Genomic DNA, 18,614 nt, shown 5'->3' on the forward strand with positions numbered 1-18,614 from the left:
TAGTTTACGCTTGAAGGGAAACCCAGCATATTGTATATTTTCGTTTTGACGGTAAATCCTTTGAAGCGTGAACTACTAAACAACCCTTTCGGAACTATCTGCTGGTGGTCTTGTTTTTTCCAGTAATACGAATTCTAAAGGAAACATCGCCAGCAGAGAGAAGGAGAGTTGAAAGAAGGTTTTCGTACTGGACGGACGGCTGGATATTACAGGAGTTCATTATATCCAGAGTTTGTCGAAGTCATATAATGGAGGAGTAACTTAAACTCACTTTTCTCCGCCATCCTGCACAAGACGAGACCAGCCATAAGCGTCGTAACATCAGGACACTATCTTCGCCAAATTTCCGAGGAATTGAATTGATAAGGTACGTCATTACGAAAGATATGCTGACTTCTAAAGTGATTCCCTGTCAATTTGTTTATCGTGTATAAATATTCCCTTGCTCGATTCCCAATTAATAAACCCTGTGGATTTGGTATTTAAACTATTCATAATTTATCACTGCTGTAACTTTGCGTGTTACCATATGAAAGTTTTTTTGGATTAGAGGCAGTTTTTACTTAATTAGCCAATGTTATGTTATGTTTACTTTACGCCGAAGTTTTCGGATCATTGGGCCTTTCGTGGTTAGGTGGTTGCCACGTTAAATTGGAGGCAGAATATGTAGGCTATATATTTTTCATTGCTCAGAATTCAATTTAATTGTAAAGTTAACTACTGAGTTTAGCGACTTGAGTGAAATAGCAGAGCTTGCGCTTTTACCTTAAAAGTCTTTTTTTTCATTTTACTACAGTTATTGAATTGAGTGATTTAGCAAAACTTGCCTTTACCTTTTGAAAATAGTATTTCGTTTGTCCTCAGGGTTTCTTGAAAAGCGAGAAGGGTAGGAGAAGGAAGACAGCATACCTGTAGTTACTTCTGACACAGGAAAATCCTTCTCTACGTCAACAAGCCCACCAGCAACCAGTTCAAAATTTAACTTCACATGGAAGTTCAACCTTTCATTAAAGTGAACATTTTAATGGACTTGTTTTATTCCTTCCATCGTACAATTTTCAAGATCCTCTCTGTACCTGGGAGAGAGATCGATGGGAGACGTTGCTAGAGGGGGTTTGCGTACAAACGGGATCTTGTACCCTTCTCTGAGCAACTTCACAGATTGTGCATCTGCGCCTCTTTTCTCCCAGGTCTGCCAGAAGTTCTTGAGTCTGGCTCCCACTGCTGTCTGAAGAAGGTGGCAGTCAGACTCTGCCTTTAAAGGTACCTTTCTTCTTCCCACGTCTCCCTTCGGCACGAGCACCTCCTCTGCTGGAGGCTCTGCCACGAAAGGGCGGAATGAATCTGGACGCTGGAGTGTCCATCCTGGGTCTTGACAAGGTAGGCAAAGGGGTGGCTTTGCGGGCAGAGGACGCAACCAGGTCATGGGTGTCCTTCTGAATCAAAGAGGCAGCAATCTACTTAATCAAGTCCTCTGGAAAAAGGCACTTTGAGAGAGGAGCAAAAAGAAGTTCTGATCTTTGACACGGTGTTACTCCAGCTGACAGGAAAGAGCAAAGGTTCTCCCGTTTCTTGAGGACCCCGGATACGAACGAAGCCGCAAGCTCACTAGATCCGTCACGTATGGCCTTGTCCATGCAGGACATTATGAGCAAGGAAGATTCCTTGTCAGACGGGGAGATCTTCCTGCTCAAAGCTCCCAGACACCAGTCCAAAAAGTTAAAGACCTCGAAGGCTCTAAATACTCCTTTCAACAGATGGTCTAGGTCCGAAGGAGACCAGCATATCTTAGAGCGTCTCATGGCTAGCATGCGGGGAGAGTCTACCAGACTTGAGAAGTCGCCCTGGGCAGAGGCAGGAACTCCCAAGCCAAGAACTTCTCCCGTGGCATACCAGACGCTCGATCTGGAAGAGAGTTTCGCAGGGGGAAACGTAAAGGCTGTCTTCCCTAGGTTCTTTTTGGACTGCATCCAATCTCCTAAAACTCGTAAAGCTCTCTTGGACAAGCGGGCAAGGACGAGTTTCGTAAAGGCAGGCGCGGATGACTGCGTACCTAAAGCAAACTCTGACGGAGGAGAGCGTGGAGCCGCAGACACAAACTGGTCCGGATACATCTCTTTGAACAGAGCAAGAACTTTTCTAAAGTCCAAAGAGGGTTGCGTGGTCTTGGGTTCGTCAAGGTCCGAATGTGGGTCATCAATGTGTGCCGCGTCGTCATCATCAGAGAGTCCATCATCCGAGAATTGAGGAGGAAGCGGCAAAGGAGTAGGAATCGGCTGGTCAGCTGAGTCCGGCAGCACGGGTGCACGAGTGACTGAACCGGACGCAACGTCATGGAACTGTTGCCCAGTCTGTGAACTGGCAACAACCATAGCAGCGCGGGGACGCATAGCGTCTACTTCAGACTGTCTAGTCTGATGTGGGCAAGCAGAGGTAACCACACTGGGTTGCGGAGGTTGACGCACCGCGTCAAAACAAAACAACTTAGACTGTTGTTGTACCTCGCGAACGTCAACGGAAGGTTCCGTGCGTCGCTGAACGTCAACATGCGGCTGGCAGGGTACACTGGAACGCATGGGTGGCGGGACTCTCACAGCTGGAGTGCGGGAGAAGGTCGCCTCAGCGTCCACAGGACGCACAACCGTGGGTGGTTGTAGGCTAGAGGTTGGTGCAGCGTCAACCTTCTCCGCACGAAAGTCCTGCATCAATGACGTTAACTGATACTGCATGGTCTGCAGCAAAGACCACTTAGGGTCTACAGGAGCAGGTGCGGCAACAGACGGTGTGACTGCCTGATGCGGTACCGCTTTGCCTCTCTTAGGAGGTGAGCAGTCGTCGGAAGACTGCAGCGAGTCCGAACTGACCCAGTGGCTACAACTGGGCCGTTGGACTTGCGCGGAAGGGACCGACTTGCGCTTAAGAGGCCGCGAGACCTTGGTCCATGGTTTCTTACGAGAAACCTCTTCCGCAGACGAGGAATAAATGGGCTCTCTCGTCTTTGTGTGGGTGGGGCGATCTTGGGTAGATACGCCCGAAACCACGGAGGGAACGTCTGTTCGCTGATTAAAGCCTCTCGAACCCTTTGGTCGTACGACATTGCTTCTCCCCTGGACTTGGGAGCTTGCAAGAGGTCCCGGACTGGGAGGACGACAGGCACGAACAGACGAACCCTCAAGCGCAACACTATCCACAACACTATCACTCACTTTATCACTACCCACTGCACTCTTACACTTCAGCTCCTTGACGTCTGCCATGAGCTGGTTACGGTCACTAGCCAAGGACTCGACTCTCTCACCCAGAGCTTGGATGGCACGCATCATATCTGCCATCAAAGGTTCTTGAGTGCTAGAAGGGGGATCAGGAGCAACCACTACAGGGGAAGGAATAGGTTGTGGGGCATGAGGAGAGGAAAATTCAACGGAGCGAGATGAACTTCTCCTGACTTATCTCTCTCTAGCCTACGTGTATATTTCTGGAATTCGATAAAATCGAATTCCGAAAGCCCAACGCATTCCTCACATCGATCTTCCAATTGACAGGTTTTATCCCGACAATTGGAACAAACGGTGTGAGGATCGATAGAGGCCTTCGGAAGACGCCTTGAACAGTCCCTAGCATTACACTTCCTGAATTTAGGGACTTGAGAAAGGTCAGCCATTTTGAATTAGTCAAAGGGGAATTCAAAAACTATCCAAAGTCATCAACAAATAATCCGATATCAACAAAAGAATGCAAGGATGTATTGAAGATAAAGCCTGCAAAGCGAAAGCTCAAAACTAGAAACGTGTACTTCACCAAAAAGTTGTGAAAACCAATCCAGTTAGCAACAGCGAATTTAGTAAGTCTTGCCGGTGGCACGACAGAGAGAAAATTGAGTTCTGTGTTTACATTGAGTACTGAGTACCTGCACGACAGATGGCGCTGTTGTAGTACACCCCCTACCTGCATAGCGATCGCTGGCGGATTTTGAACGTAGAGTTTTCTGTCGAGCAGCAGAGCTGCAGCTTATATAATCACCGGCTAAGTTTAATATTGAAAAATAGAATTTAAAACATTTAAGCTTTGAAAGAAGAATGAACAAAACGTCAGAATCGATTTACTCTTTCTGCAAAGTGAAACCGTGATACTCTCTCTCTCTATCGTAACGATAGAACGCAAACTGCGTAGCATAAATAAACTAAACATTAGTTCATCTTTGAAACAGTACGAAGACTATTCAAAGAAAATCTTTCATAAAATATCTACTAAAAAATATTCATTTAATAAGTTTTAAATCATTAGCTCTGTAACAGTTATTTACGATAGAAAGGGCTCAACGTTGTTTAACTTCGGTTTCCAAGTTAGGACCGCCTACTCTCAGGAAAGGTCGCATATAAACAAATCATTAAAATTTATCTTGATGTTTATTATAAATGGAAAGCTAATCGAAGAGGCCTAATAAAGGCGGGTGAGATATAAAATATATAGAGGAAAATCTATAAATAATTTATAACGTGATAAGATAATTGCTAAAAGCCTAAACACACTTCCGTACTGAGGGAAGGGTCGGCCATTTAAAAGTCAAGGAAAGTCCAAAAAACAATCCAAAGTCATCAAAAATTAAATCTATCCAAAAATGAGTTCAAGATTTAAGTTGAAGATAAAACACCTGTACTGCGAAAGCTCAAACCAAAATGAAGTACTTCACCAAATATGTTAAGAAAACTCCAGGTTCTACAGCGAGTATGAATACGTCTTGTCGTCAACGTCGACAGAGAAGAATTGAAGGGTTTGTTTACATGCAAGAGTGGTATCTGGCCGATAGTGGCGCTGGTGGGCACACCCGCAACCTTTATAGCGATCGCTCGCAAGTTTTTGAGTGTGTTTTCTGTCGAGCCGCTGAGTAGCAGCTATTATATATTCACCGGCTAAGTTAAATATTTAAAACTAGAAATTCTTTTAAGAGGAATACTTTTGCTACTGTTTATGTGATTCTAGGTCTAGTTACTTTTCTGTAATTTGGTAATACTGCACTCAACTAACAGAGAAGTTTTTTCCCAGGTCGCATTCAGCAACTGTCTGTTTGTATTATTTCAGAACTCGGGCAACAAAGTCATTATCAATATATTGATTACAAAATATCAACAAAATATGAGAAAATAGATATAAGCTGCATAAACAACTAATAAGTCATAGCGTCATCTGCTACGAGACCACTAGTTTTTAGCCCAGAACTAGGCTAGGCACCCACAGTTCCTGTCAAGACCGGTATTTATCATTATAATGTATCAAGTTGACAGTGTTTGCAAGATTCATACATTTGGCTCAAACCAATTGACAGCTGCTAAATGTACATTTGATGAAATTAGCCTTTGCCAAAGTGCCTCAAGCCCATGGTCATCACCCCTGCACATGGTCCTGATGAAGGATGGATCCCTACATCTTTGTGGGGAATATAGATGTCTAACATGCAGATGGAACCAGACCACTATTCCCTCCCCAACATCAACACTTTCCTACACAGTGCTTAAGGGTTTTCCACCCTTGACCTCCTAAAGGGGTATTATCATGTGCCAATGAACCCAGAAGACATCCCTATGACCACAGGTTGTTCAGCATATACACAGTATTTTCGCTTGATCACCCTCTGGCCTTCATAATGCAGGGACAACATTTCAAGGACTCATAGACGGAATGTTAGGGGGATCTCTTACTATGTATACGTTACACGGACCAGACAGTACTACATTGGATCCTTCTCTCTGGTTATGGTTAACTTTGCCTTTGCCTACACATACACCGAATAGTCTGGCCTATTCTTTATTGATTCTCCTCTGTCCTCATACACCTGACAACACTGGTATTTGTATCCTTCAAAGAAGACCACATACATATCCTCTTTGACTGCCTGCAGCAGAATAGCCACGTAATCAGATATGACAAGTGTAATTTTGGTGCCATGGAAGTGGCATTCTTGGTTTATCGTATCACCCGTGCAGGTGTTCACCCCTTCAATGAGAAGGTATCAGCATTGTAGGGGTTCCCCATGGCCTCTACCATCAAAGCACTGCATAATGAACTATTACTGCTGGTTCCTGCCATCCATTGCCACCACTATTGCCCCTCTCTATGACTCCCTCAGGAGCAAGCCAAAATGCTTGAAGTGGGGCCCTCTTCTGGAAGCAGCCCACTTCAACACCCAGAAAGCCCTATCACCTGCTAATGCTCTCTCCTTTCCAGTGCCAATTCTCCACCAATGCCAGTGACATCGCTGTAAGGGCGGTACTTGAACAAATCATCAACAGATCACCACACCCATTGGCCTTCTTCAATAGAAACTTTCCAAGAGAGAATCTAGCTACTGAACTTCAACTACGAACTAATAACGGTGTATTTGGTTGTCCGCCACTTCCACCATTTCTTAGAAGGCACTTTCTTTGTCATTCCCAGGACCATATGCCCCTTATCTTCACTCAACAGACTGATGGCTGGTCTGCTCGTCAACACCATTTTCTAATATAACTGTACCATTCAACACATCCCTGGTAGACTGAATCTCATTGAAACACCCTAGTAACAGACTTGGAATGGATTATAAGTCCTTACCAGAAACCCAATGAAAGGACCCAGGATAATAAACCTGCAAGACAATCTGCAAGTTCCTCTGCTGTGAAGATGTAACCCACAATGACTTCAATCCTACACTCCTCTGTAATGTCAATAAATGTGTGAATTTTGGCCTCTTCTGCTGTGTAAAACCTTTGACAAGAGAACGTCAAAGGTACATTCTTACTAGAACAGGATTTCTAAGATAGAGGATTGCTCCTTCCAGATACAGTACTTGGATGTTGCCATTTTCAATTCCTTCAAATGCTAGCTCCGACCAGGCAAGTTCCAGGGTGGGCTTTGAGGTGGACAGAAGCTGGAGACCCAGTACAGACAGAAAAGTCAAAACCAGGTTGGAAGGTGAGAGGGGACAAGGCCATTTCTCCCTTTCCCATAAGTCATCAATGGGCTGCTCTTTGCAGGAAGAGATAGAGCTACAAAAATGAGGACCTGTCATCAACTGCAACAACAATAATCTGGGACTGGCTGGAGGGAGTAACATCAGTTACTAATTCTGACTCGGCAGCAAGAGCAAGAGCAGCAGCTCAAGACTAGAAAGTCTATCGAGGGATTGCAGCAGTGTCTCTGTGGACAAAATAAACTTTAGAAAGCCACAGTGTCCTTAGTGCCAAGCCATTGACCGTGTTGTTGTAAGATATATAATGCTTGTTAAGAAGGACAGGGGTTACCTGGTTCATCAGGGGAATCAGATATATACACCTTTAAATTTAGCCAGCGAATATGAAAGTTCTCGGTCATTTTCCTTCTTCAAGATCCCTAAGGAGAAGGAAGATGAAGAAGGCTCAGAAGGTAGAATACCAGAGGGTAAAAGAAGAGCTTCAGACAATTTCTTCGCGTCCAAGGAAGACCCCAAAGGTTAACAATCTCCCTTCAAGTTGTTCTTCCTCTTACCATATTACACACTGTGGCAACAGCCATTTACTACAATCATTACAGGGGAATGGCTGAAACAGTCACGGGCCCTGTAAGAAGAGCACCAGGAATGGGCATTAACATTGTTCCTGCTAATAAACGTGCCACACTTATGGCCAGGAACACCAGGGCAGGATTACATGTCTATACACGGGTTCTCCATTCCACAGAAAACAGCAACCAAACACTGCAATGCAGACAAAAAGAAAATTAACCCAGCCAAGTTATTAACACAGAGTACATCAGTATCAGTCGCCAGTTGAAGTCAAAGTGGCTATGTTGTGTGCTGGCGGCGCTCTCCCACCATTGGCCAGACACTACTGACAATTCATAAATTTTGATAGGAGAGTTTCAGTTTCACTGAAATCATACACAGTATACTCCTATTATTGGACAAGGGTTTATATTCGTGTAGGAACTAACAAATGTATTTACCAATAAAAAAAAAAGTTCAATAAATTTAAGAAAAATCTAGGAGCAGAAATACTGCCCACTGGTGAATCCACGTTAAATATTTGTAATGCAAAATATACCTTTCTTAAGGGGAGGATGTTAAATAAACCCATGCAATTACTATTCGGTTAAGGTTAAGTACCTCTTCCTTTTGCGCTTCCAAATATTCAGTTTCCAGTTCTATACCAATAGAACTAGAACCAATCAATATTTATAAATAACATTATAGTGGAAAATTTCAATAATCCTCAAATAATTTACAGTCTACATAAAAAATACACACCTTTAATAACAGGAGCATAAAGTTTCCCAATGCGAGGAGATCGGGGTGCAGGATGAAGAAAGCTGTTCAGATTCAAGGAGTCCGACATAAACGCTATCATGAAGAAAACTACAATCACAGCTACCCCCAAATATGTGAGATTTCTCATACGAGCCATCATATTTCCTACTCCTGTAATATGGGAAGTTTCTGCCACTATTATTTAATTAGGATAACTCTTTATAATACAGTACAGGAATTCTTTTGAGGCATGCTCATCACCTTTGCTAGTTTAATCAAGACCCCCTGGCCTACATTTGTAAACTCATAAACATGACCCAAAAAATTAAACATTAAATATAAACTACAAGAAAAAATTGAGGAACTTGGATATATAGGTAGGATGAAATAAAATAAAACTAATGATAAAGTAGAATGGCAGACACAAGAACTATGAGGTTGAACAATGTCTTAAACCTAAAATGAGGGTAAAAAAAATATCAGCTAAATGAATCGTATAAAAATTAAGATTATTTACAAAATTGATGTGTTGTAATGTGCCATAAAAAAAATAACAAGACATTATAAATTTGAGTATGGGGTTCCCGGATCTCTCAAATACCAGTCTCACATGACAATGAAAATAGAAAAATCTACAATCTTTATGTTTTCCCTCTTAATATCTTTACATCAATTATTAACTTATGTTTTAGTAACTAAAATATGGCAATAATTTTGTTTCTCAAATTTGAAGGCCAAGATCGAAAAATTGAGGGTGGAAGACAATTTATTATAGATTCAGCACCCTCAAGTTAACCTGAATACATTGTCTGCTCACATAAAATATTGTCTAATGACATGCTATAATTTCTTTGTATTAATTTTATTTAATACCCCCCCCCAAAAAAAAACAATTCACTTTTTAAATTTGAAGGTAAAACCTAAAAATTGAGAGGCAAATAATTTGTTTGGGTTCGGCATCTTGAAATTAACACAATTTTATTAACTGCTTACTAAAACACTGTCTGCCAATTTGATAATCTTTACATTAATTATCAACATGACAAATTTGGAAATAATTTGTATTTTTCCTAACAATACAAAAACTCTTTACAGTGGATATTATTTTGGCAGAAGATGAAACCAGCCAGAAGGCTTTTTAGCGAGGTATAACTACCCACTGCTAATTAGTGGGGGTAACAAGGGGGTAGACACTCGCCCCGCTCACACACCCACCGATGAAAAGCCGTAACTTTTCTATTGCAGGCAGGACTTGTAGGGGGATTAGGTGATGGCAGGACAGGCATTTGTAAAGTGCTCAAGGTTTTTATAGTTAGGAATAATGAAAATTACTTCCAAATGTCGTTTGTTCCTACACCTTATAAAAATTATTTTGCTCTTTACAGTGGATACTCATCCTCAGATGGGTGGAAGTTCAAATACCAACTGGCTGATTTTCTGACCAGGGGTGTGTTCTGTGCTTCACACAAGCTTAACAAGAGACACCCTGATACCTCGTAAACACTCAAAATGTGTGTGATCGTGAACGACCTGGGAAATCAGTGTGATTGTGTGTGAACTAAGCAATGACTTGATCAGGTAAGGAATTCTTTGGAGAAGTACTCAACACTTAACCTAGCCATTGCCCTACTCCCCCTTGCTATGAGGACAGGGACATAACAAATATACATAAAATTTTAGGCTATTCAAGGCAACAGAGGAGGCCAGCTTACAGAATCCAAGGGTGCTGTGCCCCAAGAGGGGAAGACTAAGAAAGAAGGGCCCAGTCACTCTCCCGTTCATTCCACAATCATCCCGGGTTATGTCTGCCCTCGATCGACTGCTACTTGTCCTGCAAGAGATCTGAGGTTTCTTAAACCATATGTAGTGCTGCCAACAAAGGGCCTAGGCATTCAGGTTCCTGTAGGTTACGTCTTGCAAGTAGTGGGCTGTGAAGATCGTCTGACGCTTCGAAACACTCAATCGAAATACCTTCGCCACAGAGCAGTTCTTTTTAATCAAATCCTAGAAATGTACTTATGCCCTTAACATAATGAGTTATGGGTTTAAAAACTTGTGGAGGAGAATCTGGATTTAGGGCCCAATCTATGACCTGTCAAGTCCATGAAGAGATCGTATTCTTGGCGACTCTCCTCTTGACATTGCCCATGCTCATGAAAATCTCGTTTATGTGCAGGTGAGCTCCTGGAGATCAAATAAGAAAACACCTCAGCATTCTTATAGTACATACAGTCAGCTCTCCATATCCGTGGGTTCTCTCTTCGCGATTTCTCTATCTTGCGACACAGAACCGTACAACCTATTAAACATATTCGCGACAATTTCAAACTGATCGCACTTTGTTATAATATTGTTTTGTCCTTTTGCTCTTTCATACCTCACTCTGAACCGTTTGTCTGGTGATCTTTTCATACTTTGTTTACTTACCTGATGAAGAGACAGTCAAAGCAACTTATCAAGTAATTCTCTGTTTCTTTTGTATTTCCTTTTGTTTATTCCATTTGTATCTATTTGGTTTAATTAGATTTACTTTGAGGATCTAACATAGTTTGCATTACAATTATTATGGGGTCTGCTAATTATGTCCATGATTGTTTCAGGGAATAATCTACTGAAGTTTAAGTTGAATAAAGCTTGGGTAGCAGCAGCCAAGTCTTTTAATGTCACAACAATTTATTCAACTTAAACTATGGAGAAACTATTGAAGCCTGCCCGTTTGGATCTGGACCCTAGCCTCCCTTCTGCAGAAAAGGAATGGCGGCATTGGCACAAGACGTTTTCCAACTTTATTCAAGAATGTGGTGAAAATGCACCAAATAAATTAAGGACACTTGTGAACTATGTCAGTCATAATGTGTATGAATACATTGAGGAGTGTGTGGATTATGATACTGCCATTTCTACATTGGAAAAGTTATATGTTAAGGCACCTAATGAAATATTCGCCAGACATTTACTTGCTACTCGCCAACAAAAGGCAGGGGAAACTTTGGATGAGTTTCTGAGAGAATTGCGTAAATTAGGTAAGGACTGTAATTCTAAGTCAGTTAGTGCAGAACAATACAGAAAGGAGTTGATCAGGGATGCTTTTATAAATGGCCTGGCCTCACCTATGATTCGGCAACGTCTTCTTGAAAATAAAACTCTAGATTTACAGGCAGCTTATGACCAGGCTTACTCTTTAGACCTAGCCCAACGTAATGCTAGTTTTTACAGTCACATGCTTCCTCATGTTGGGCATCCTGCTGCTGTGGTTACATCGGATCATGCACTTATTACAAATGATCATGTGAAGAGTGGACCAACGTCTGAGAGCTGTGAGGTAACTGCTGGAACTCAAGTATTAGCGACTACTCTGTCCATGAAGAGAAAGTGCTTTTTTTGTGGAGGTCCCTATCATATTCGTGCACACTGTCCACCTCTGGATTCTATTTGCAATAAATGTGGCAAGAAGGGGCACTTTGCAAAAGCGTGCCTGTCTAAATCTACATATGGAGGTAAATCTACAACAGCTACAGTATTTGATCCCTCACAGTCATCTGTTCTTGCAGCTAATGCTGGTACCTCTTTTCCTCTGAGCCTCTATCGGGCCTCTATCGGGCAGCTACCTCAACAACAATTAAAGGACGGAAGTTGACAGCCCTTGTCGACTCATGCAGTGATGACAGTTATATAGATGAAGATGTAGCGTGGGAATTGAAGCTACCAATACATCCCACTGATAAAGACGTCGCTTTAGCACAGAAATCTTTGCATACAAACTCTCCAGGTTATAGGTAGTAGGTTGGCCAGGGCACCAGCCACCCGTTGAGATACTACCGCTAGAGAGTTATGGGGTCTTTTGACTGGCCAGACAGTACTACATTGGATCCTCCTCTCTGGTTACGGTTCATTTTCCCATTGCCTACATACACACTGAATAGTCTGGCATATTCTTTACATATTCTCCTCTATCCTCATACACCTGACAACACAGATTACCAAACAATTCTTCATCACCCAAGGGGTTACTGCACTGTAATTGTTCAGTGCCACTTTCCTCTTGGTAAGGGTAGAAGAGACTCTTTAGCTATGGTAAGCAGCTCTTCTAGGAGAAGGACACTCCAAAATCAAACCACTGTTCTCTAGTCTTGGGTAGTGCCATAGCCTCTGTACCATGGCCTTTCACTGTCTTGGGTTAGAGTTCTCTTGCTTGAGGGTACACTCGAGCACACTCTCCTATCTTATTTCTCTTCCTCTTGTTTTGTTAAAGTTTTCATAGTTTATATAGGAGATATTTATTGTTGTTACTCTTCTTAGAATATTTTATTTTCCTTTTTTCCTTTCCGCACTGAGCTATTTTCCCTGTTGGAGCCCCTGGGCTTATAGCATACTGCTTTTCCAACTAGGGTTGTAGCTTAGTAAGTAATAATAATAATAATAATAATGTCAATGTAGACTTGACTCTTCATCTTAATGGAGAAACTTATCCATCCACGCGTCTAGCAGTAATGAAGGATTTATGTTCAGGAGTATTACTTGGTCAGGACTTCCAAGAGCAGCATCAGAAAGTGACTTGAATAAGGTGGGCCTAAACCAGCGCTCAACTTATCTGGTGCTAAGCCCTACTGTTCGTTGGCAGCCGCTGCTGTGGATGAACCTTCTATCTTCCAGCATTTGTTACCTAATTGTAAGCCTATTGTCACTAAATCAAGACATTACTGTAAAGATGACAAAGAATTCATTGAAGCGGAGACTAGTCGTCTCTTGGCTGAGGGTGTTATTGAGGATAGCATATCACCATGGAGAGCTCAAGTTGTGGTGGTTAAGGATTCCTTTAATCGGCATAAGAAAAGGATGTGTGCTGATTATTCGCAAACTATAAATCTGTTTACAGAAATGGATGCTTATCCATTACCAAAGATTGACACCATGGTTAATGAAGTCTCAACATATTGCGTCTTTTCGACTTTTGACTTGAAAAGCGCTTACCACCAAGTCCCACTAAAGGAATCAGACAAGAAGTATACAGCTTTTGAAGCCAACGGACACCTGTACCAGTTCTGTAGAGTACCTTTCGGAGTTACCAATGGAGTTGCAGCCTTCCAACGAACTATGGATAAGTTGGTGAAAGAAGAAAACTTACAAGGTGCTTTCCCATATTTGGACAATATCACTATTGCTGGATACACTCAAGAACAACATGATCAGAACGTGCAGCGCTTTCTTGAGGTCATCAACAAGAGGAACCTAACTCTCAATGCTACTAAAACTATTAAATCTGTGCGTACCATTAATATTCTTGGCTACTGTGTGGGGAATGGTGTAATAAAGCCTGACATGGAAAGACTCCGGCCTCTACAAGAACTACCACCTCCCACTAGTCAAGGATCTTTAAAGAGGGCAATGGGTATGTTTGCTTATTACGCTGAATGGATACAGAATTTTTCTGCTAAATTCAACCACTGGCAAAAGTAAAGAAATTTCCTTTAGATGAAGAAGCTTTGCAGGCTTTCGAACTACTCAAACACGAACTCGAAGGAGCAACGCTACACTCTGTGGATGAAAATTTGCCTTTTGAGGTCGAATGTGATGCCTCGGGAGTAGCAGTCTCAGCAGTACTCAACCAGAATGGCAGACCTGTGGCCTTCATGTCTAGGACTTTACAAGGAAGTGAAATTCACTATCACATCGTAGAGAAGGAAGCCATGGCTATCGTGGAGGCTGTACGTAAGTGGAGTCATTTTCTTGCTAGACAACACTTTGATCTCGTTACAGACCAATGTTCTGTGGCCTTCATGTTTGATAACAGGAAACGCACTAAAGTTAAGAATAATAAGATCCAGGAATGGCGGATGGAACTCGCAGCCTTCAGTTATACAGTACATTATCGCCCCGGTAAAGAGAATGTAGTTCCTGATGCCTTCACCTGAGCTTTTTGCGGTTCCGTGGTTTCCACGTCATCTACCCTCACTGAACTACATGGGAATCTGTGCCATCCAGGAGTGACTCGCTTGTTGCACTTTGTGAGATCGAAAAATCTTCCTTTTTCCACTGAGGACGTTAAGAAGGTCTGTGCTTCTTGCAGGATATGTGCAGAATTGAAACCAAGATTCTACAAATTCCAAGAAGGAACACTCTTCAAGGCGACACAACCAATGGAGAGATTAGGCATTGACTTTAAAGGACCAGTTCCGACGGCCTCGCGCAACCCATATCTACTTATTGTGGTTGATGAATATTCCCGTTTTCCTTTCGCTTTTCCGTGTCCCAACATGAACACAACTACAGTGATTAAGTGCTTAGAACAAATATTCAGCCTGTGTGGGATGCCTCAGTATATACATTCGGATCAAGGAACCTCATTCATGTCTAGGGAGCTCAAAACCTATCTCGCACAGAAGGGAGTTGCAACAAGTCGAACTACCCCTTTTCATCCAATCGGTAATGGGCAAGTGGAGCGGCTCAATGGTACTGTATGGAAGGCAATCCAGTTGGCACTCAGGTCTCGAAATCTTCCCGATCAGCACTGGGAATTAGTACTCACTGATGTGGTACATTCACTTAGATCCCTTCTGTCGACAGCAACTAATGTCATACCCCATGAATGCTTTTTTGGATTTCCACACCGCTCATCCTCGGGGAGCTCTCTGCCTTCGTGGCTTATGTCGTCAGGACCGGTATTATTGAGGAAGTTTGTCAGAACAAGCAAAAATGAACCCCTAGTGGATGAAGTTGAACTATTATCTGCTAACCCAACATATGCTAACATTAGACATCCCAGCGGACGAGAGTCAACGGTTTCCTTACGTGACTTGGCCCCATGCCCTAGGATAATTCTGTTTCTGAAAATCAAGAACTACCTTCTGTTTCATTGTCACCAGAGGCCATACCATCTCAATCTCCAGTGTCACCCAAGACAACCCATCAAGAGTTTCCAGAAGGTATGGGACTTCACCCAGAAGCTGAAATTAGAACAGAGGCTGCATCACCTCCAGTACGTAGATCAACCCGGGTGTCAAGGGCTCCGAACCGATATGGGTGGGATTGATTACTTATGAAGTGATGTAACCAATTTTATATCTAGAGGGGAAGAATGTTATAATATTGTTTTGTCCTTTTGCTCTTTCATACCTCACTCTGAACCGTTTGTCTGGTGATCTTTTCATACTTTGTTTACTTACCTGATGGAGGGACAGTCAAAGCAACTTATCAAGTAATTCTCTGTTTCTTTTGTATTTCCTTTTGTTTATTCCATTTGTATCTATTTGGTTTAATTAGATTTACTTTGAGGATCTAACATAGTTTGTATTACAATTATTATGGGGTCTGCTAATTATGTTCATGATTGTTTCAGGGAATAATCTACTGAAGTTTAAGTTGAATAAAGCTTGGGTAGCAGCAGCCAAGTCTTTTAATGTCACAACACACTTCTTTGCACCAGTCTCGCTTTGCGCCGCTTCCATCTCCACCAAGCACAACATTCCATCTCTCGCTAACTTGCCCTAACTTATGCTTCATGTGTTCTCACGCGTACATCTCCCGCATCATCTCAGCATATGTTGCCAGACTTTTACGGCATAACTAATGAATGTACTTTTTTCCACAGCTATGTACACACTGTACATATTATATATTTACTAGGTTAATGTACTGTAGATGTGTGATCCCTCACAGAACACTACTGACCAAGAGACAACATATCAGGACTTACGTCAAGCTTCAAAAACTGTGTAGAACTTTGTACAAAAACGGCTAGAGGTTTTTGCATAAAATATGTACACTTAGTTAATCTTAAATACAGTATCATTGTATACATATTGTACAGTACAGTACAGTATTACAGTAATGCTAGTATTGTTTATTAACCATACTGTACAGTACTGTATATAAATTACTACTGTACTCTAAAATATGTGAATGTATGCAAAGTGTGTGGCGAGTTATCAAACAGTGCGAGTTATCCGAACAAAAACAGCGAACATTTACAGTAAAGTTAAGCTGTACTGTAGTGATAGTATTGTACATATATTACAGAAATATACACTACAGTATCAGCAAGTGCTATATTGGATAGGAACACCAGTGTTTTGCTGTTATAAGTGTCCCGATGACCACTTAGTGTTATATACTATACCGTATCCTTACCATGTACAGTACGTAGTGTATACGTCTGCACATGTAATATACACTTACAGAAATGAGCCAATTAATTTACACAATACTTATATTGTGATAGTAATCAACTAAAAACAATGTTAGGCAGTACTTTATGTGTTAATTCGATCGCATGTAGGCTATGGGCAGAGAGTTGGTAGGGTTAGGAGCTATCCTACCCTAGGGCTGCAAGTATTCAAAGCTTCTCAGTCTTCGAGCCTGTCTCTGTTACATAACCCCCTTAAATATGGAGGCTGACTGTAGTAACAAATGATCTGGGTCAAAGGATAAAGTACTGTACAAAGACTTTCAATCTGTCAGGACCCAAACCTCGGGTCCACTACAGCCGGAGTCTGAGTCTTGGCAACAGGCTCGGGAACGAAGTCGAATGTTAGTAGACCTCTCTCCCCTGGCTGGGATATGTCTTAGATGAGACTATGTCTTTTGCTGGCAAATATCGTGGAGGTAAAAGCAAGAAGGAAAGAACCTTCTTAAGAGTGAAGTCATGGTCTGAGAACCGACTAGCGGCAAGAAGCACTCCTTGATGAGAGCATGGTACAAGAACTAAACTCCAAGATGACCGTCTAACTTCTGATTGGGGACCAGTAAGCTTTACCCTCTGAACGAGGACACACAGTTCCATCCAAGTGAAATGGACACAAAGCAGTGTGGCATTCAGTCACGGTCGAGAATGAGCAGGTCTTTCCTCCCCAAGGTACAGCAAGTTTTGTCTTCCTGGGGAAAAAGATATAGAGCATTGGGAGGACTCTTTCCACGACCTCAATCTTACCGGATGCACCACTTCGCCTGATGAGGCAAATAACAATCAACAGAGTATTCAGCCATCTTTTTCGTTATTGCCAGTGAAAAGCCTCTCCGAGGGAGGTGATATTGAACACACTCCATGTCAGGGGTCATAGGGACACAAGTGATCATGGTGAATCCGTGAGGTTGTACGAGTAGATATCTCTGTGAAGGGGAATAGATGGTCTAGGTGCTATTCTACTTGCTGCCACTGCGGAGCTATTAGGGTCATTGACTGACCTGTAGATGCCCTTCTAGAATGAGTCCCCCCCAGAGACAGATGGGGGAGAAACACATGGGCGTTCCAGGATGTCGAAGGGCCTCTAAAGGAGGTGCCTGGTTACCTCGTACTGGTTAACAATATTCCAGAAACTTCCGGACACGAGATGTCCTGGACTAACCTCTAGTCCGCAACTTCTGCCTGAGACAAGACTTGGATGACTAACTGAGGGAGAGATAGGTCCCTTTAAGCCCATTATCCAAGTCCACCTGGTCTGATTGATTGCTAGGAAGTTTTCTTGCCCGCACTGAATCTGGTTGCAAAGGGCAATCGAGTTCTCCCATGTCCAATTCCATCTTCTATTGGCTAGATGGACAGTAGTCGTGCAAAGAATATCTTTGGGTGTTTTATGCCATTAAAAAAAAATACACTTGCCTGGGTATACTACCACCATCATGTGTTGATAAAAAAACATTTTGGTGTGACAAAAATAACAAATTCAGAAGTAATATGTATTTTTCCTAGCATACAAACCTGGAGCTATTTATAAAGGTATTACATGCTGAAAGACCAGCCAAGATAATTTTAGTGAGGAACAACTACCCCATCCGCTAGTTAGCGGGTGGGGTTGGGGTAGTCCGGCTACCCCGGTCACTCGCACCTGTCAGCTGAGTAACCACTTTTGCTTTCTGACAGGACTTCTAGAAGGAAAGGGTGGCGGGCCATTTTATATAAATAGCTCCAGGTTTGTATGCTAGAAAAATACAAATTACTTCCAAATTTGTTATTTGTTCCGGCACAAATACAAACCCTTTGTCTTTACGTAGGAACTCGGGTACAAACCTAGAGTTCCAAGACTTATCCAATACCCTCCCTCAAAGAGGTATTGGGGACATAAAGTATTATCTATACTTAGGATGCACAAGGGAATCGAGTCTTAACTGAAGAGAGGCGAGGTCAGCTGTGCTGAGGTTTGTGGTTCTGTTTTCCTGGGGGGGAGGTGAAAGGAAGAAAGGAGCCAGTCACTCTTACATATTCACCCCAGACTAACCTTGGTAACCTCAGCCCTCAACCGTCTATTACTTGTCCATCAAGGAGCTTGAGGCGTTAGGGCACTTATGCGGCCACCACAGGACCAATAGTAAGTGATATAACCTAGATGACAGAGTACCAGATGGGCAAAAATAACTAGAAAAT

At 42.3% G+C, this 18,614-nt stretch overlaps 1 protein-coding gene across 5 annotated transcripts in view; it reads right to left on the reverse strand.

Moving 5' to 3' along the window:
* LOC137624358 (uncharacterized) overlaps positions 1-18,614 on the reverse strand; it is a 336,909-nt gene that overhangs the window by 101,305 nt on the left and 216,990 nt on the right. For all 5 annotated transcript variants that reach the window (XM_068355055.1, XM_068355057.1, XM_068355058.1 and 2 more), the window contains one exon: positions 8,258-8,428. In XM_068355055.1, the coding sequence (XP_068211156.1) occupies positions 8,258-8,428 (171 nt within the window). The remainder of the gene's footprint in view (positions 1-8,257; positions 8,429-18,614) is intronic.

Source organism: Palaemon carinicauda, chromosome 31 (genome assembly GCF_036898095.1).
Source record: "Palaemon carinicauda isolate YSFRI2023 chromosome 31, ASM3689809v2, whole genome shotgun sequence".
Taxonomy (NCBI): domain Eukaryota; kingdom Metazoa; phylum Arthropoda; class Malacostraca; order Decapoda; family Palaemonidae; genus Palaemon; species Palaemon carinicauda.